Source organism: Chiloscyllium plagiosum, chromosome 15, assembly GCF_004010195.1.
Source record: "Chiloscyllium plagiosum isolate BGI_BamShark_2017 chromosome 15, ASM401019v2, whole genome shotgun sequence".
In the NCBI taxonomy this organism is placed as follows: Eukaryota; Metazoa; Chordata; class Chondrichthyes; order Orectolobiformes; family Hemiscylliidae; genus Chiloscyllium; species Chiloscyllium plagiosum.
In genome coordinates this window covers 900,648-917,368 of record NC_057724.1, presented here as the reverse complement: position 1 = coordinate 917,368, position 16,721 = coordinate 900,648, and the positions used below count along the sequence as shown (strand labels likewise).

The following is a 16,721-nucleotide window of genomic DNA, read 5'->3' as shown; positions in this document are numbered from 1 at the left end:
TTGTAAGCCAGCTAATGGGTAGTGGATTTGATGCGGTTTTATGGCAAGATTTTAATAAGACCCCATTTGGCAAAATAATCACAAAGAAGTCCACATGGGATCCAAGGCAAAGAGGCAAGTTGGATCCAAAATTGGTTTAGAGGCAGAAAGCAAAGGATAATAATTTAATGGGAATGGAAGGCTGCTTCCTGTCTGGTTCCACAAAGCTTAACAGTAGGTCACTTGCTTATGGTATATACTGATGTTTCGGACTTAATGTAGACAGTACAATTAAGAGTTTGGCACAGTATATAAAAAATGGTTCTATACTTGATAGTGGTGATCAGAACAGTAGCAAATGAAGTTCAGTCTGGATAATTATCATGTAATTTATTAATAATACACAATAATTGGTTTATACTGAGAAATGTGGTGGGACCTTGAAGTGAAGTCCGTGGATTCCAAAAGGTAGTTAGACAGGAGATATGGTGGCTAAGAAAGCATACAGGAAACTTGCTTTAATAACCAAGGCACAGATTATGTAAGCTGAGAAACTTTGCTGGACTTATTTAAAACAACACTGGTGCATTACAGGAAACATTTAACTTCATTAGGAGAGGATAGAGTGGAGATTCACAACAATGTTTCCTACGATTGGAAAATTTCAGTTATCAGACAAGACTCGATAAGACGAGGTTATGTATGTGAAATAGAAGAGGCTTGTTGGGAGATTTAATTTAAGTCCATAAAAATTATGAACTGTCTAGATGGAGTAAATAGGAAGCCCCGATATCCCCTAAATTGAGGAATCCACAATCAGCATAATAAATTTATATCACGCCCTGGGAGATCGGGAGGGAAACTGGAATCACTGACTAATAGGGAATCTGAAAGACTGAGAACCCCCAAACGCATTTTAAAAATACTCAAATATACAGTTGAATAAATCACAACCTACAAGGCTACAACCAAGAGCTGGAAAGCCAGATTAAGGTAGGTGAGAACCTATCAGCCAGGAAGGACATGCCGACCAAATGATCTCCTCTTGCGCTTGAAATTTGTATGAAGTTGCTGAAGCTATTCAGGACTATTCAACTGGCTCATGACAGAGAAAAAAACATTTCTTGATATGAAATCATGACACTGAACTTAGTAACACTGTTAAAAAGGAAGAAAGAAATCAGAAGCCAATTGCCTAACAAGGACCTGCATACCAAACGTATTACAGAAAGGCAACAAAAGCAACATAGTTCAGTCACTGCCGTAACTCAGAGGGATATTATCCCACTGACTATTTATCGACTGACCACGTCCATTTTCGCAAGGGCTGAATCAAAGAATAACTCTGTTACAAATACTTGTCTTAGTTTGGGCCTCACTTAGTCTCTGTACATTGCTAGGAATGTTGGCATCATTATTGGCCAGCTTTTATTGACTATCCTTAGTTGCCATTTAACTGATTGGCTTTTTAGGCCATTTGAAAGGCTCATTAAGAGCCAACTACATTACTATAGGTAAGGATTTCCAAGAGGCATTCAATGATGTACCACATATTAGGCTACCTGCAATTAGGGGAGTGCCTCAGGGATCAGCGTTGGATCCACAATTATTTCCAAGATACATTAATGACTTGGTTGAGGAAAATGAATGCATTATCGCCAAATGAGTGGATGACACAGGAATAAGTGAGAAGGCAAATAGTGAGGATGACACAAAAAGTTTACAGAATATTGTCAGCTTAAACAGGCAAATACTTATATTGTGGGAAAACATCAGGTCAAGTACTTTGGTAGGAAATATAGAAAAGCTGAATTGTGACAAAGGATGTTGCAGAGGGACATAGATAAACTGCAGAGCTGGGATGAGACGTGGCAAATGGAGTTTAATGTGGAAAAATGTGAGGTGATTCACTTTGGAAGAAGTAACAGGAATACAGAGTATTGGGCTTATAGTAAGATATTTGGTAGTGTAGATGAGCAGAGAGATCTCGGTGTCCAGGTAAATACAACCTTGAAAGTTGACACCCAGGTTGATAAGGCATACAGTGTTTTGGTTTTTGTTGGTAGAGGGATTGAGTTTTGGAACCATGAGATCATGCTGCAGTTGTGTGCAAAACTCTTGTGTGGCCACATCTGGAGTATTGCACACAGTTCTGGTCACTGCATTATTGAAAGGATGTGGAAACTTTGGAAAGGGTTCAGAGGAGATTCACTAGGATGTTGCCTGGTATGGAGGCAAGGTCTTATGAGGAAAGGCTGAGGGATTTGATGCTTTTTTTTTTAAGAGAGAATAAAGTTGAGAGGTGACTTAATTGAGACATATAAGATAATCAGAGGGTTAGATAGGTTGGACAGAGAGAGCCTTTTTCCTCAGATGGCAATGGCTAGCACAAGGGGACATCGCTTTAAATTGAGGGGTGATAGACATAGGACAGATGTCAGAAGTAGTTTCTTTACTCAGAGTGTACTAGGAGTTTGGAACGCACCACCTGCAACAGTAGCAGACTCGATAATTTTAAGAGCATTTAAATGGTCATTGGATAGGCATATGGATGAGAATGGAATAATGTAGGTTAGATGGGCTTCAGATTGAATCCACAGTTTGGCGCAACATCGAGGGCCCTAGGGCCTGTACTACACAGTAATGTTCTATGAGTTGTGGAAGACTGAAGAAAGCTGCAGCAGAAAAGGATTGGAGGGTCCTACTATATGAATGACAAAAAGATCGGTTCCACGTTCAGGGGATAACAGGGAAGCAAATAGAATATTGGTCTTTAATCCAAAAACATAAAAATGGGGAAGTCTTGCTAGAAGTATAAGTCACTAATTAGGCCACACCTCGAATATGGTCAGCAATTTTGGTACGCTTTTCTGAAAGTAGGAATACTGGCAATGGAGACAGTCAAGAGAAGGTTCACTAGGTTGATCCTGGCTATGAAGTGATTTTCTTATGAGGAGCAGTTGACTAGGTTGGGCCTGCAGTCATTGGAATACAGAAGAATGGAAGTGACCTTATTGAAACCCTTGGGGATCCCTGGAAGTGGCCACGCAAGTTGATAGGATGGAGGAGAAGGCATATAGCATGCTTGCCTTTATTGGTTTGGGAATGGAGTACAAGAGTCAGGATATCATGTTACAGCTTTATAAGACTTTGGTTAGGCCACACTTGGAGTACTGTGCTCAGTTCTGGGCACCACATTACAGGAAGGATGTGGAGGCTTTGGAAAGAGTGCAGAAGAGGAATACTAGGATGCTGCCTGGCATACAGGGTATAAACTATAAGGAGAAGCTAGAAAAACTCAGGTGCTTTCTCTGGAGCGATGGAGGCTGAGGGGAGACTTCATGGAAGTCTGCAAAATTATGAGATGCATAGGTAGGGTTGATGGCCAGAATCTTTCTCCCAGTCGAAATGTCTCAATCTAGGCGGTATGCATTTATGGTGATGGTGGTGGTGCTGGGGAGTGAGGGAGGTGTTCAAATGAGATGCGAGGTTAATTTTTGTTACAGAGAGTAATCGGAATATGGAGCACACTGCCAGAGGTGGTGGTGGAGACAGATGTGTTTGGGGCAATTAAGAGGCTTTTAGATAAGCATATGAATATGCAAGGAATGGAACAATATAGACTAGGGACAGTAAAAGGGATTAGTTTAATTTGGGGTCATGTTTGGAACAACATCATGGACCAAAGGATACGTTCTTGCATTGTATAGTTCTATGTTCTATGAAACATACAAGATTCTTAGAGTACTTGACAATGTTGATGCAGAAAGGCTGTTTTCCCTTATGGGAGAGTCTAGGACCAGAGGGCATCATCTCAGAGGAAGGATTCACCCTTAAGATAGAAGCAGGTAAAACATAAGTGTGGAGGAAGTTCTTCTCTCAGAGGGTAGTGAATCTTCAGAATTCTTTACTTCAGATGGCTGTTGAGACTGGGTCATTAAGAATATTCATGACCGAGATATACAGATTTTTAATCAGTGAGGGGATCGAGCATTATCGTGAAAGGCACAAAAGTGAAGTTAAACATTTTCAGATTAGTCATGTCACTGAATGGTGGCCACGATGTGGAGATGCCAGTGTTGGATTAGGGTGGACAAAGTCAAAAGTCACACAACACCAGGAATAGTCCCAACAGATTTATTAAAATCACAAGCTTTTAGAGCACTGCTTCTTTACCTGATGATAGAGCTGTGCTCTGAAAGCTTGTGATTTTAATAAACCTGTTGTGTTACTTCTGAGACTGAATGGTGGAGTAGACTTGATGGGCCAAATGACCTACTTCTGTTCTGGATCTTATAATTTCTTCCTGAAAGGAAGAACATTTGTGAACCTGATAGATCTTTAGGACAGCTGCTACATGGTTACCATTAAGCGAGCTTTAAATTCCAGATTTCTTCATTATTGAATTGAAATTTCACCATCTGCCATAGTGAGATTCTAACCCATATTCGAGAACACTAGTCTGGGGTTCTCTATTACAAGTCTAATAACATCATCACAAGGCCACCACCTCTCCCTTTCACATGGCCCATGACTGGCAACACTTTCTCTCTCCAAGAGAATCAGAAATCTATGTAATGTTATCTCATTGGAGGTTATTTTCCAATGCTTAAAAAACAACTGCAACACCAAAAGAATTTACACCAAGATGATAGGGTAGGGAGGAAATACACGACCAAACAATATTTGTCTGCAAGAACATATTTTGGGGAAACACTTCAAGATGCAAATCTCCCCCAGTACAGAAATCTGCCAACTTTATTATGTTGTCACCTTAAGTATTTCTTCTCTTTCACAGTCTGGTTTCTTAGCAATCTCATCTAACAGAATTTCCGTTTGATACAGCCAGGTGCTTATGTGTGCAACATTTTGATCAAAGCCTTCCATTTGTTTTTGATAATCCTACAAAAGAAGATGTTACAAAACAATTCAGAAAACCAATGTGAAAATTATGTTGTGCTTTTATCCATCATAATGTAGAAAGTAATAGGAAATCATGCTTTGACTTGAGAAAAGTATTTAAGATGGTAACAGTACAAGGTATTCACTATGAGACAAGTTTACAATAACACTTCACTATGATTGCATGAAAGATTACCATTTTTGAATTAAATATGCATAGATATAATCTAGAGAGGCTAGTTTTCCAAAGATCTGAAAGCTTTGAGATACAACGGAGAATTTTCTATAACATCTGACCATTATGCTAAAAAAAATTATCAAAGAAATTCTGAAGTTCATAGTGTCATGTCCCACTTTTCTATAACTTTTATTTGCTCATAGATGTGGGCATCACAGGAAGGCCAGCATTTAAAACCCATCCTGAATTCTCCACAAAAGGTGCTGGTGAACTGATTTCCATAAACATTGCAGACTGATTGGTGTAGGAACACCCCTGATGCTAAGTGGAAGGGTGGTCCAAAAGTTTGACGCTGCAACAATTAAAGAACGGTAATATACTTCCAAGTCAAATTTAGACTATCTCATAGATGGTACACATTACAGAGACTATGCTTTGTTGGTGAAGAGTCTGAATGCTGCTGAAGGTAGTGGTTTTGTTGTCAATCAAGTGGATAGCTTTGTCCTGGATGGTGTCAAGCTTCTTGAGCTGCACTCATCCAGACAAGTGAGGAGTATTCCATCACACTCCTGACTTGTGCCTTGCAAATGGTCTTTGGGGAGAGAGATGATGATTTACTCACTGCAGAATTTCCAGTCTCCGACCTGCTCAGGTAACCAGATTATTTGTATGGCTGACCCAGTTCAGATTCTGATCAATGGTGGAGCAAGTGATCCCACAATGGCAATGGCATAGAATGTCAAGGTAGGTGGTCAAATTGTCTCTTGTTGGAAATGGTCATTGCATGGCACTTGTGTTGCACGAATGTTACTCGCTATTTATCAGCCAAACTCTGAATGTTGTTCAGGCCTTGTTGCATAAGGACACAGTCTGCTTCAGTATTTGAGGAGTTCTGAATGGTGCCAAATATTATGCAATCATTAGTAAACGTCCCTACTTCTGACCTTACGATCGGGGGAGGGGGGAATAAAAGTAGTTTTCAGTAAGCTCGGAAGGAGATTGAAAAGCAACATGTCTAAAGTATAGTCTCATGATTAGTCTCATATTGGAAAGGAGGTACTGAACCCAAGAGGGACCTCAGATTCAACAGAAGCAAAATTAATAAAAGTATAGGAGTATTACAAAAAATAAGACACAAAGGAATGGCATGCACCAAATAGAATCATAATGGAGAATAACACAAATAAAGGCTGAATTAAAGGCACTCTATTTGAAAATGCAGAGCATTCTAATATAAGGTCAGTGATTTGAATACAAAAATCGAAGCAAATGGGTATGATTTATTCTCCATTACGGAAACATGGCTACAAGGTGACCAAGATTAGGAACGGAATATCTGAAGATGTGCTGAATTTAGGAGGAAGAGACAAAAAGGAAAAAAAGGTGGAGCATCAATCCTCATCAGGGACAAGATCAGTACATTACCAAGACAGGATCTTAGATTGAAGGGTCAAGATGTAAAGTCAATGTGGGTTGAGCTGAAAAAAAAAGCAAGGAGCGCAAACATTATTTATGAAGAGCATTGTTTATACAGCACCAAACTGTAGTGCTGATGTTGGGCATGCCATAAATGCTGAAATTAGAGATGCATATAACATAAGGACATAAGAACTAGGAGCAGAACTAGGCTATGTGGCCCTTCAAGCCTGCTCCACCATTCAATATGATCATGGCTGATCTTTTCGTAGACTCAGCTCTAATTACCCGTCCTCTCACAGTATCCCTTAATTCCTTTACTGTTCAAAAAAAATCTATTTTAGCTTTAAAAATGTTTACAGAAGTAGCAGCAACAACTTCCCGCGACAAGGAATTCCAAAGATTTACAACCTTCGTGTGAAGAATTTCCTTCTCAATTCAGTACTAAATCTACTCCCTTTAATCTTGAGGCTATGCCTTCTTGTCCTCGTTTCACCTGTCAGTGGAAACATCCTCTCTACTTCTATCTTATCTATTCCCTTCATAATTTTCTAAAAAAGATCACCCCTCATTCTTCAAAATTCCAATGAATATAATCCCACTCTACTCAGTCTCTCCTGATAATCTAAGCCCCTCAACTCCAGAATCAACCTAGTGAAAGTCCTCTGCACCCCCTCCAGTGCCAGTACATCTTTTCTCAAGTAAGGAGAACAAAACTGCATACGGTACCCCAGGTGTGGCCTCACCAGCATCATGTATAGCTGCAAAATAACCTCCCTGCTTTTAAACTCAATCCCTTTCACAATGTAAGGATAAAATCCCATTTGCCTTCATAATTACCTGTTGCACCTGCAGACCAATCTTCTGTGATTCTTGCACAAGGACACCCAGGTTCCTGTGAACAGCAGTCTGCTGTAACTTTTTCCCATTCAAATAATAATCTTTTTAACTGTTACTCCTACCAAAATGGATGACTTTACATTTATTAACACTGTATTCTATCTGCCAGACGTTTGCCCACTCACTCAATGTATCTACGTTCCCCCGCAAAGTTTCCCTGTCCTCTGCACATTTTGCTCTGCCACTATTCTTAAGTGTCATCTGCAAACTCTGACACACTACACGTGGTCCCCAACTCCAAATCATCTGTATAAATTGTGAATAATTGTGGCCTCAACACCGATTCCTGAGACACACCACTAGTCACTGATTGCCAACAGAAGAGCACTCATTTATCCCCACTCTTTACTGCCTGTTAGTCAACCAATCTTCAATCCATGCTAATACTTTACCATTAATGCCATGCATCTTTAACATATGCAGCAGCCTCTTGTCAAAGGCCTATTGGAAATCTAGGTACATCACATCCACTGGGGCCCCTTTGGCCACCTTGTTCATAGTGTCTTCATAGAATTCCAAAAGATTTGTTAAGCATGACCTGCCCTTCATGAACCCATGCTGCGTCTGCCCAATGGGACAATTTCTATTGAGATGCCTTGCTATTTCTTCTTTGTTAATAGACTCAAGCATCTTCCCCAGAGGTTAAGCTCACTGAACTATAACTACACATCTTTTGTCATGGGTGGCAGGGTGGCACAGTGGTTAGCACTGCTGCCTCACAGCGCCAGAGACCCGGGTTCAATTCCCGCCTCGGGCGACTGACTGTGTGGAGTTTGCACGTTCTCCCCGTGCCTGCGTGGGTTTCCTCCGGGTGCTCCGGTTTCCTCTCACAATCCAAAAATGTGCAGGTCAGGTGAATTGGCCATGCTAAATTGTCCGTAGTGTTAGGTAAGGGGTAAATGTAGGGGTATGGGTGGGTTGCGCTTCGGCGGGGCAGTGTGGACTTGTTGGGCCGAAGGGCCTGTTTCCACACTGTAAGTAATCTAATCTAATCTAAAAACTAAATGCCTTTTCTCATCCTCTAAAGGATCAACATTCACTTTAGCCGATCTTTTTCATTTTATATATTTACAAAAACCTTTGTTATCTGTCTTTATATCCTGTGCTAGTTTTTTTAATGTTCTATCTTACTTGTCCTTATAGCACTTATTGTGGTTTTCTGTTAATCTTTAATGTTTTCCCAATTTGGATGTAGGTTTGCTCACTGAGCTGAAAGGTTCATTTCCAGACGTTTCATCACCATATTAGGTAACATCTTCAATGAGCCTCCGAATGAAGCAAGGGTAGTGTAGCCCAATTTCTATTTAAATGTTTGGCTTTCCTTGGGTTGGTGATGTCATTTCCTGCTGTGACATCATTACCTATGGTGATGTTATTTCTTGTTATTTTTCTCAGGGGGTGGTAAATGGGATCGAAGTCAACGTGTTTGTTGACAGAGTTTCAGGTTGGAATGCCATGCTTCTAGGAATTCTCGTGTATGTCTCTGTTTGGCTTGTCCTAGGACGGATATGTTGTCCCAGTCGAAATGGTGCCCTTCCTCATCTGTATAGTAGAGTGGGTCATGTCTTTTTGAGGCTAGTTGATGTTCATGTATCCAGGTGGCCATTTTTCTGCCTGATCGTCCAATGTAGTGTTTGTTACAGTTCTTGCACGGTATTTTGTAGATGACATTATTTTTGCTTATTGTCTGTGTAGGGTCTTTCAAGTTCATTCGCTGCTATTTTAATGTGTTGGTGGGGTTGTGGGCTATCATGATGCCAAGCGGTCTGAGTAGTCTGGCAGTCATTTCCGAGATGTCTTTGCTGTACGGGAGAGTGGCTAGAGTTTCTGGACGTGTTTTGTCTACTTGTTTGGGTTTGTTCCTCAGAAATCGGCGGACTGTGTTCATTGGGTACCCGTTCTTTTTGAATACACTGTATAGGTGATTTTCCTCTGCTCAGTGTACTTCCTCTGTGCTGCAGTGTGTGTTGGCTCATTGAATAATGTTCTAATGCAGCTTCGTTGGTGGATGTTGGGATAATTGCTTCTGTAGTTCAATATTTGGTCCGTATATGTTGTTTTCCTGTAGGCGCTGGTTTGAAGTTCCCTATTGGCTATTAGCTACATTGTGACATCTAGGAATGGCAGTTTGTTGTTGTTTGAATTTTATGCCAGTAAGGGTATTATTGATGGTCTTGAAGGTTTCCTCTAATTTGTTTTGTTTAGTGATGACAAAGGACACATCCACGCAGCGGACCCAAAGTTTGGGTTGGATAGTTGGCAGAGCTATTTGTTCAAGTCTCTGCATTACTGCCTCGAAGAACCTTGGTATCAGAGTTCCCATGGGTGTTCCATTGGTTTGTCTGTAGGTTTTGTTGTTGAAGGTGAAGTGGGTGGTAAGCGTAGGTCCACTAGCTTGACAATACTGTCCTTGCTGATGAAGTTGGTGGTGTTTGGTGTATGTATCTTTGGTTCTTCTAATAATGTAGTCAGTGTTTTCTTGTCCAGGTTGACGTTGATTGATGTGAATAAGGATGTTATGTCAAAGGAGACCATTATTTCATCCTCTTCTATCTTGGTGTCTTTGATGGTCTTCAGGAATTCCTGGACGGAGTGGTTGGAGTGGCGTGAATCTCCTACTAAATGTTTTAGTCTTTGGTGTAGCTCCTTGGCCAATCTGTAAGTTGATGTTCCAGGTAGCAAGACTTTGGGTTTGAGGAGGGCTCCTGGCTTGTGAATTTTGGGTAATCCACAGATCCGTGGTGTGTTGGATCCATCTGGTTTCATTTTTTGGAAGTCAGTCTTATTTATTTCTCCAGATTTCTGAAGTCTTTTGAGTAGGGCTGTGATTTGGTTCTCTAGGTATGGGGTCGGGTCTATCGCTATTTGTTGGTAAGTTTTGGTATTTGCAAATAGTGCATTTGCTTTCTCAATGTAGTCTCTTTGATTTAAGATGACTGTCAAGCGTGCTTTTTCTGCTGGTAGGCTAACAATTTCGTTTTAGTCTTTCTGTGCTTTCCTTTCTTTTGTATTGAATGTATTTTGTTCCTTTTTCCTGCTTAATGTTGGTACGATTACCTTTCTGGTGGTTTGCTGGGTTTCTTCTGTAAGTTGGTTGTCTTTCATTGTTGCTTCTAATGCTTCTAAGAAATCTTTCTTTTCCACATTCTGGAAGTTGTAATTTAATCCTCTTACTAAGATGGCTTTTTCAGTGTCTGTTAAGGGTCGGTCAGATAGGTTTTTTATCCATGCTTCTGTGTTGTCAGTGAAGTTATTTTGTGCAACAGACAACAAGCAAAACTAATGTCATCTACAAGATACCTTGCAAGAACTGTAACAAACTCTACATTGGACAAACAGGCAGAAAACTAGCCACCAGGATACATGAACATCAACTAGCCACAAATCGATATGACCCACTCTCACTAGTATCCTTACACACAGATGAGGAAGGACACCACTTCGACCGGGACAACATATCCATCCAAGGACAAGCCAAACAGAGACATGCACGAGAATTCCTAGAAGCATGGCATTCCCACCGAAACTCTATCAACAAACACATTGACTTGGATCCCATTTACCACCCCCTGAGAAAAAGAACAGGAAATGATATCACCATAGGAAATGATGTCACCACAGGATTGACATCACTAACCCAAGGAAATCCAAACACACAAACAGAAAGCGGACTACATCACCAGTGCTTCATTCGAACGCTCACTGAAGATGTTACCTAATATGGTGACAAAACATCTGGAAACGAACCTTCCAGCTCAGCGAGCAAACTTAAATTGAGAACCTCAACCTAAGTTACAAATCTTCTCAAAACTCACTTTTCCCAATCTTCTAGTTTTTGGCCACTTTGTATGCCTTCTCATTCAATTTGATAGCCTCCCTTATTATTTCCTTTGACACCCATGGCAGGTTACCCATTTTTTTTACAGTCCTTCCTTTTCACTGGAATATATTTTTGATGAGTGCTTTGCAAAATTGGTTTGAAAGTCCTCCACTGCTCATCAACTGTCCCACCAAAAAATCTTTGCTTCCAGTCTACTTTCGCCTGGTCCTCCTTCATTCCATTGTAGTCCCCCTTGTGCAAGCATAGGACCCTGGTATTGGATTTTATCTTCACACTCCCCATTTGTATTTGAAATTCAACCATATTGTGATCTCTCCCTCCAAGGGGATCCCTAAGTATGAGGTCACTAATTATTCCTGCCTCATTACACAGAACCAGATCTAGGATAGCTTGCTCCCTCATCTGTTCCATTACATTTTGTTCAAGAAAACTATCACAGTTACACTCAATGATCTCCTCCTTAAGGCTACCCTGACTAAGCTGGTTCGACCAATTGACATGTAGATTAAAATCCCCCATGATAATTGTCATTGGTAATATCATAATAGGTGGCTTCAATTTATAAAGACTGAATTCTCTGCAACAAGAGTTGTGGAAGCTCAGTTGTTGGGCACATTGAAACAGAAATTAATAGGTTTATCGAGACTAATGAACTTAAGGGGTGAAGATAGTGTGGAAAGTAGTACTGAGAAGATGATCAGCTCGATGGGCTAAATCAATATTTCTGAAACAGGTCGACCTGCCATTTTACGGCTCTTACCTTCCTAATTCTGAAATTAGAAGTACACCTGGAATGACCATTGATGTTTAAATCATGTGTAAATATCTTGGGTGATCAAGCAACTTCTGAATTTCAGAATTTCACTTATCTTACAGTTTGAAATTCAATTCTCAAAGAATGGGAATCATGAAAGTAAAGCTTTTCAAAACGTTTAACTGACACAAATTCGGTTCCGTCACTCTGTGGAACTAATATTAAAGAGGTTTTCTGTGAACAGTCAGGAGATGAACAGCTCTAAGTACCACAAATGTTGCTGGAATCTGAACATTTTCTTTTGTTATAAAATGTTCAGAAGCAGTTGAGTAATTATAGAAAAAAAAGTTTGCAGTAGTAATAGGTATTAGTCAAATTGAATCATATACTTATCTGACTCGGAATCTAAGAAGAGCCTCTAAAGGTCTTATTCCTACAGGTAGATTTATGGCCTCCAGCAATTGCAATGATCTCATGTAAATCATCACCCAAGTATTCCACTATCAGTCAAACATAGTTGATGTGAGTTATCAACCACTTGCCATGACATTATTTATCAGCTATCTAACAAGACTGTCGTGAATTACGTATGAAACACACACTGTGATATTACTTACCAGCAGTTTGTCACCCCACCCCTGTGTCAGAGTGTGGACCTTGTTCCAAGCAGCATTCAGTGTGCACATTTTATCCTCCAAAACATGACTGCTGCCTTCTATCAGACTCTGCAGTGCAGCACTATTCTCAGTGATATTACCCAGTTCAGTTTTCTTCACCTCCAATTCTTTCAGAATTTGCTTTAAAAAAAATTGTATGTTTTTAATAAATACACTTCACAGCAATTAAATAAACAGCCAATTGTTTTAATCAGAGAAGTCAGAATTGGATTAAGGCTAATAGCTATTCAAAACCTTATAGGCAGCCTCCCAAACCCATAACCACTACCCCATCTAAAAGTATAGCAGGTACATAGGAACATCACTATCTACAAGTTCTCTTCCAAGTCACATACTTTCTTGACCGGTACTGGGTTATCAACCCGAAGCTGCACTTCTAACAGCAGTGTTGGTGTATCTTCATTATATGGGATGCTGTAGCTCATCACCACCTTCTGAAGGCAGTAGTGGATGGCCTTGCTAGCAACAGTCACATTACAGGAACAAATAAAAAAAGTACTCTGGTATGATTTTATGATAAAGATTTGAATTAAACATGACAAGGTAAGACCTGATAACTGAGGTCTGCCTGTGTGACTCTTCCTTCGGACACATCATTGAGAGTATTTCATACTTCATTTACATTTACACCAATCTCCTATTGATGTGAACGACAGCCCTAGTTTGTTGCATTATCTGCTATCTTATAATTGGTCGCAGTAACACATGCCAAGTAGAAACATCACAAGTGGGAAGGTAGATGATATTGTGTACCTTCATTCAAGGATAAATATGCTTGAGAAAAGTTTTAGGGTCACTTTTGGTGAAGACTGAAGCAGGGTGCAACTTTTAAAAATAACTTTCTTCATCTTTTAAACAAATACCATTTCATAGCTATTACTTCAAGTGATCTTCACTCATGGTTGGAGAAGCCGAAAGGCCTCGTCCTTTTCCTCATGGACTACTTTCGTGGGCAATGCACCACTGAAAACCTCCCTGAAATGAAACATTTCGCGACCATTGTATGCTGAATTAACACCAGCACAGATATGTAAGGCAAATGGTCTACTTTTGTGATCTAAATACTTTGTAACGTATCTCAAAGCTGCCCATTCTTATTCTGTTCCCAGTAAGTAGGCACACAATTTGTTTGGATTGAACACCCAACCTTTGCCAAGAACAATACATACCAAGAGGAGATAAGAGCATTAAGAATAAGAAGGAACATCCATTCTTTTTTCTGTTCTTTCATTCTATTTGTTCATGGTCAATATGTATAAAGAATGATAAAGTGTTTTTGAATTTTCACTGAGAAATGTAGTGTGTAAATCAAGGATACTTTAAATTACAATTTATGCCTGAGACACTCCATTTCATGACAGCCAAGTGCCAACATGAGGACAAAATGCAAAACCCTTTTTAATCCTTATTTTTAAAGAAACAAAAATACTCACTCTGGTCCACTTGATCTCTGAATCTAAGTTAGCAGGCATTTCACTGGAAGATGATCTTTGAATCACTTCATCTTCTTTAGCTGCCAACCATTCTGAAAATGACTTGGCCTCTTTCTTCCACTTGCGAGATAGATGCAAGGCCTTTTCCAAATCCTGCTTACCTTCAGTGACCTAGAGAAGAACAAAACATGAAAGATGGAATTATCCGAGGAAAGAGGCCTTGGTGAGATGCAGTTAGGGTCTCATTGTTGTGAGACCTAAAAATCTCATTCAGGAGGCTGTACCACTGAACTTGAACCACCCTTGGAAATTCTTTTGATGTTATTCACACTTCTCACAGTTGTTTCGATCATTCATCTGAGCAAGGCCCTGTGTCCTATCAAATCGGAGATCAAATCATTGTTGTTTAAACTAATTGGGGTTTAAAATGATAAAAGATGGCTAGAAAAAAGCCATTTAAAACTGAAATCAACAACTAGAAAGCAAAGAAATTTGAGATATTGAACATATTCCCTCTTGATGCTAATGCTCTGACTTGCAACCTCTCCCAACTCTTCCAGTTGCCCTCTCATCGATCTTTCTCTTGCTGAGCCTCCAACTTCTCACTTCCCCTCCTGAATCCAGATAGTGAGCAAGGGCTCTGGACATGAGTAGTGAGAGTCAGGAAGTGCAGCTCCATCATCGACAGCAATGTGAGGGAGTCAAAGAGGCCACAATTCAGAACATAAGATGATGACAGCAACTTAAGTAACTATATATGCATCTTTTCAAATCTTTTCTACAATTGAAATGAGTAAACAACCACAACAGCTAAATGTGTTAAGCAACCATCCATCAGTGAGCTGTAAACAATGACATCACCTGTGTCATTGTTTGCTCAAAAGGCCAAAATTAGAATGTGAGAGGTTGTTGAATTGATGGACATTACAGGGTAACTGAAGGGCAATGTCACGGAGGAATATGAAAACTAGGATTAGAATTTTTAAGCTGAGAAATTGCTTTACTGCAAACTAATGTAGGTCAAATGGAACAGAGAAGGAAATCTAGCACAAGTTCAGACACAAGTAGATGAGATTTTTTTTTAAGGAGTTGGTCAGGTGCACTGCAATAGTAAAATAGGGATAACAGAATATGAATAACATTTCCAGCAGTAAATGAGCTGAGGCAAAGCTGATGTCAGATGATAGCTAAGAACAGTCGTAGTGATGCTACAGATATGAGATTGGAAGGTCAGCTTGAGGTCAAATATTATATCAAGGCTGTGAACAGTCCGCTGGCACCACCCCTTTTTAATATTCAATATCACTTTGAAAATTTTCCACTGGTCAGAGCACCCACATGGATTTGAAATAGACGAACTTTACCACTTTTTTTGGAGAGTTAACTAAACTAGATGAGAAAATGTCAACCAATCGGGGTACTAAAAAAAAGTCATATCATATTTAAAACATTAAGCCTGTTTCTCTTGCCACAAATGCTGCCAGACCTGCTGAGTTTTTCGATCATGCTCTGTATTTACAGCATCCTCAGTACTTCGCTTTTATTTGAATGTCAACCAATGTTGTTTATATAGTTTTGCAGAGGTATTCGCTACAGTCTGTCAAAACAAACTGTTGAAGCTCATGGAATTGAAAATAAATTATTTTAACCCAAGAAATGACAGCAGGGGTAGGCTGGACAGTCCCTCAAGTCTTCCTCACCATTCAACAAAATCATGGCTGATCTATCCCAGGTCTCAACTCCTCTTTAGTTCCAGCTCCTCATAGCCTTAACTCCCTAATATTTCAAAACTCGAACTATCTCCTTTCTAAATATAATTAGTATGGTAGCCTCCATAATTCTCTAACATGAAGAATTTTAGACATTCACTAGCCTCAGAAAGAAGAAATTTGTTCACATCTCAGTTTTAACTGAGTACAGGTTGTTCTGCTATAACTTGACAGTTGTGTTCCTCTGCAACTTCGCACTGTAGAAAATTGCACAGTAGAAGATCGCTAATAGAAAATCGCTATACCCGTTCAGTGGAAAGTTTAACTTATCCAAACGTCCACAATTTATCAATTGCATTATAGCCAGTTTGCACTGACAAAACACGTGTTAAAGCAGAACAACCTGTTGTCCCTTATTCTGTATTTATGTCCGCCAATTAGAAAATTCCCCCCTTAGTGGAAAGATCTTCTCAACGTTTAGCCTGTCAAACATTCTCAGAATCATGTATGTTTCAAAAAGATCATCTCTCATTCTTCTAAAAAGTGTAATGAATAAATGAATCTTGTTGAACTGCCTCCAATGCCAGTATATCCTTTCTTAAATATTGGGACAAAACAATACACAGTACTCCTGGTTTGGCCTCCCCAGCACCCTGTACAGGTTGTAACAGCACTTCCCTATTTTTGAACTCCAATCTTCTAGCTTTAAAAGGTCAAAATTCTATTTACCTTCTCAATCACTTGCTACATGCAAACTGTTAGCCTGTGTGGTACATTGGTTCAGTAGTCCAAGACAGAGTAAGAAAACTGCATAGATACTCCACTGCACAAGTGACTCGTGGTGTACCACAAATAACCGAGTCAGGGCCTCAACTATCTACTGATTTGTTAACATCCATAATCGCGAGATAGAAAGCCACATATCCATAGTT

At 39.8% G+C, this 16,721-nt stretch overlaps 1 protein-coding gene across 7 annotated transcripts in view; it reads right to left on the bottom strand.

Moving 5' to 3' along the window:
- The window catches only part of LOC122557037 (utrophin-like), a 688,507-nt gene that overhangs the window by 395,936 nt on the left and 275,850 nt on the right, over window positions 1–16,721 (bottom strand). For all 7 annotated transcript variants that reach the window (XM_043704260.1, XM_043704256.1, XM_043704261.1 and 4 more), the window contains 3 exons: window positions 14,081–14,251; window positions 12,588–12,767; window positions 4,753–4,881 (listed from right to left, as the gene is read on the bottom strand). In XM_043704260.1, the coding sequence (XP_043560195.1) occupies window positions 4,753–4,881; window positions 12,588–12,767; window positions 14,081–14,251 (480 nt within the window). The remainder of the gene's footprint in view (window positions 1–4,752; window positions 4,882–12,587; window positions 12,768–14,080; window positions 14,252–16,721) is intronic.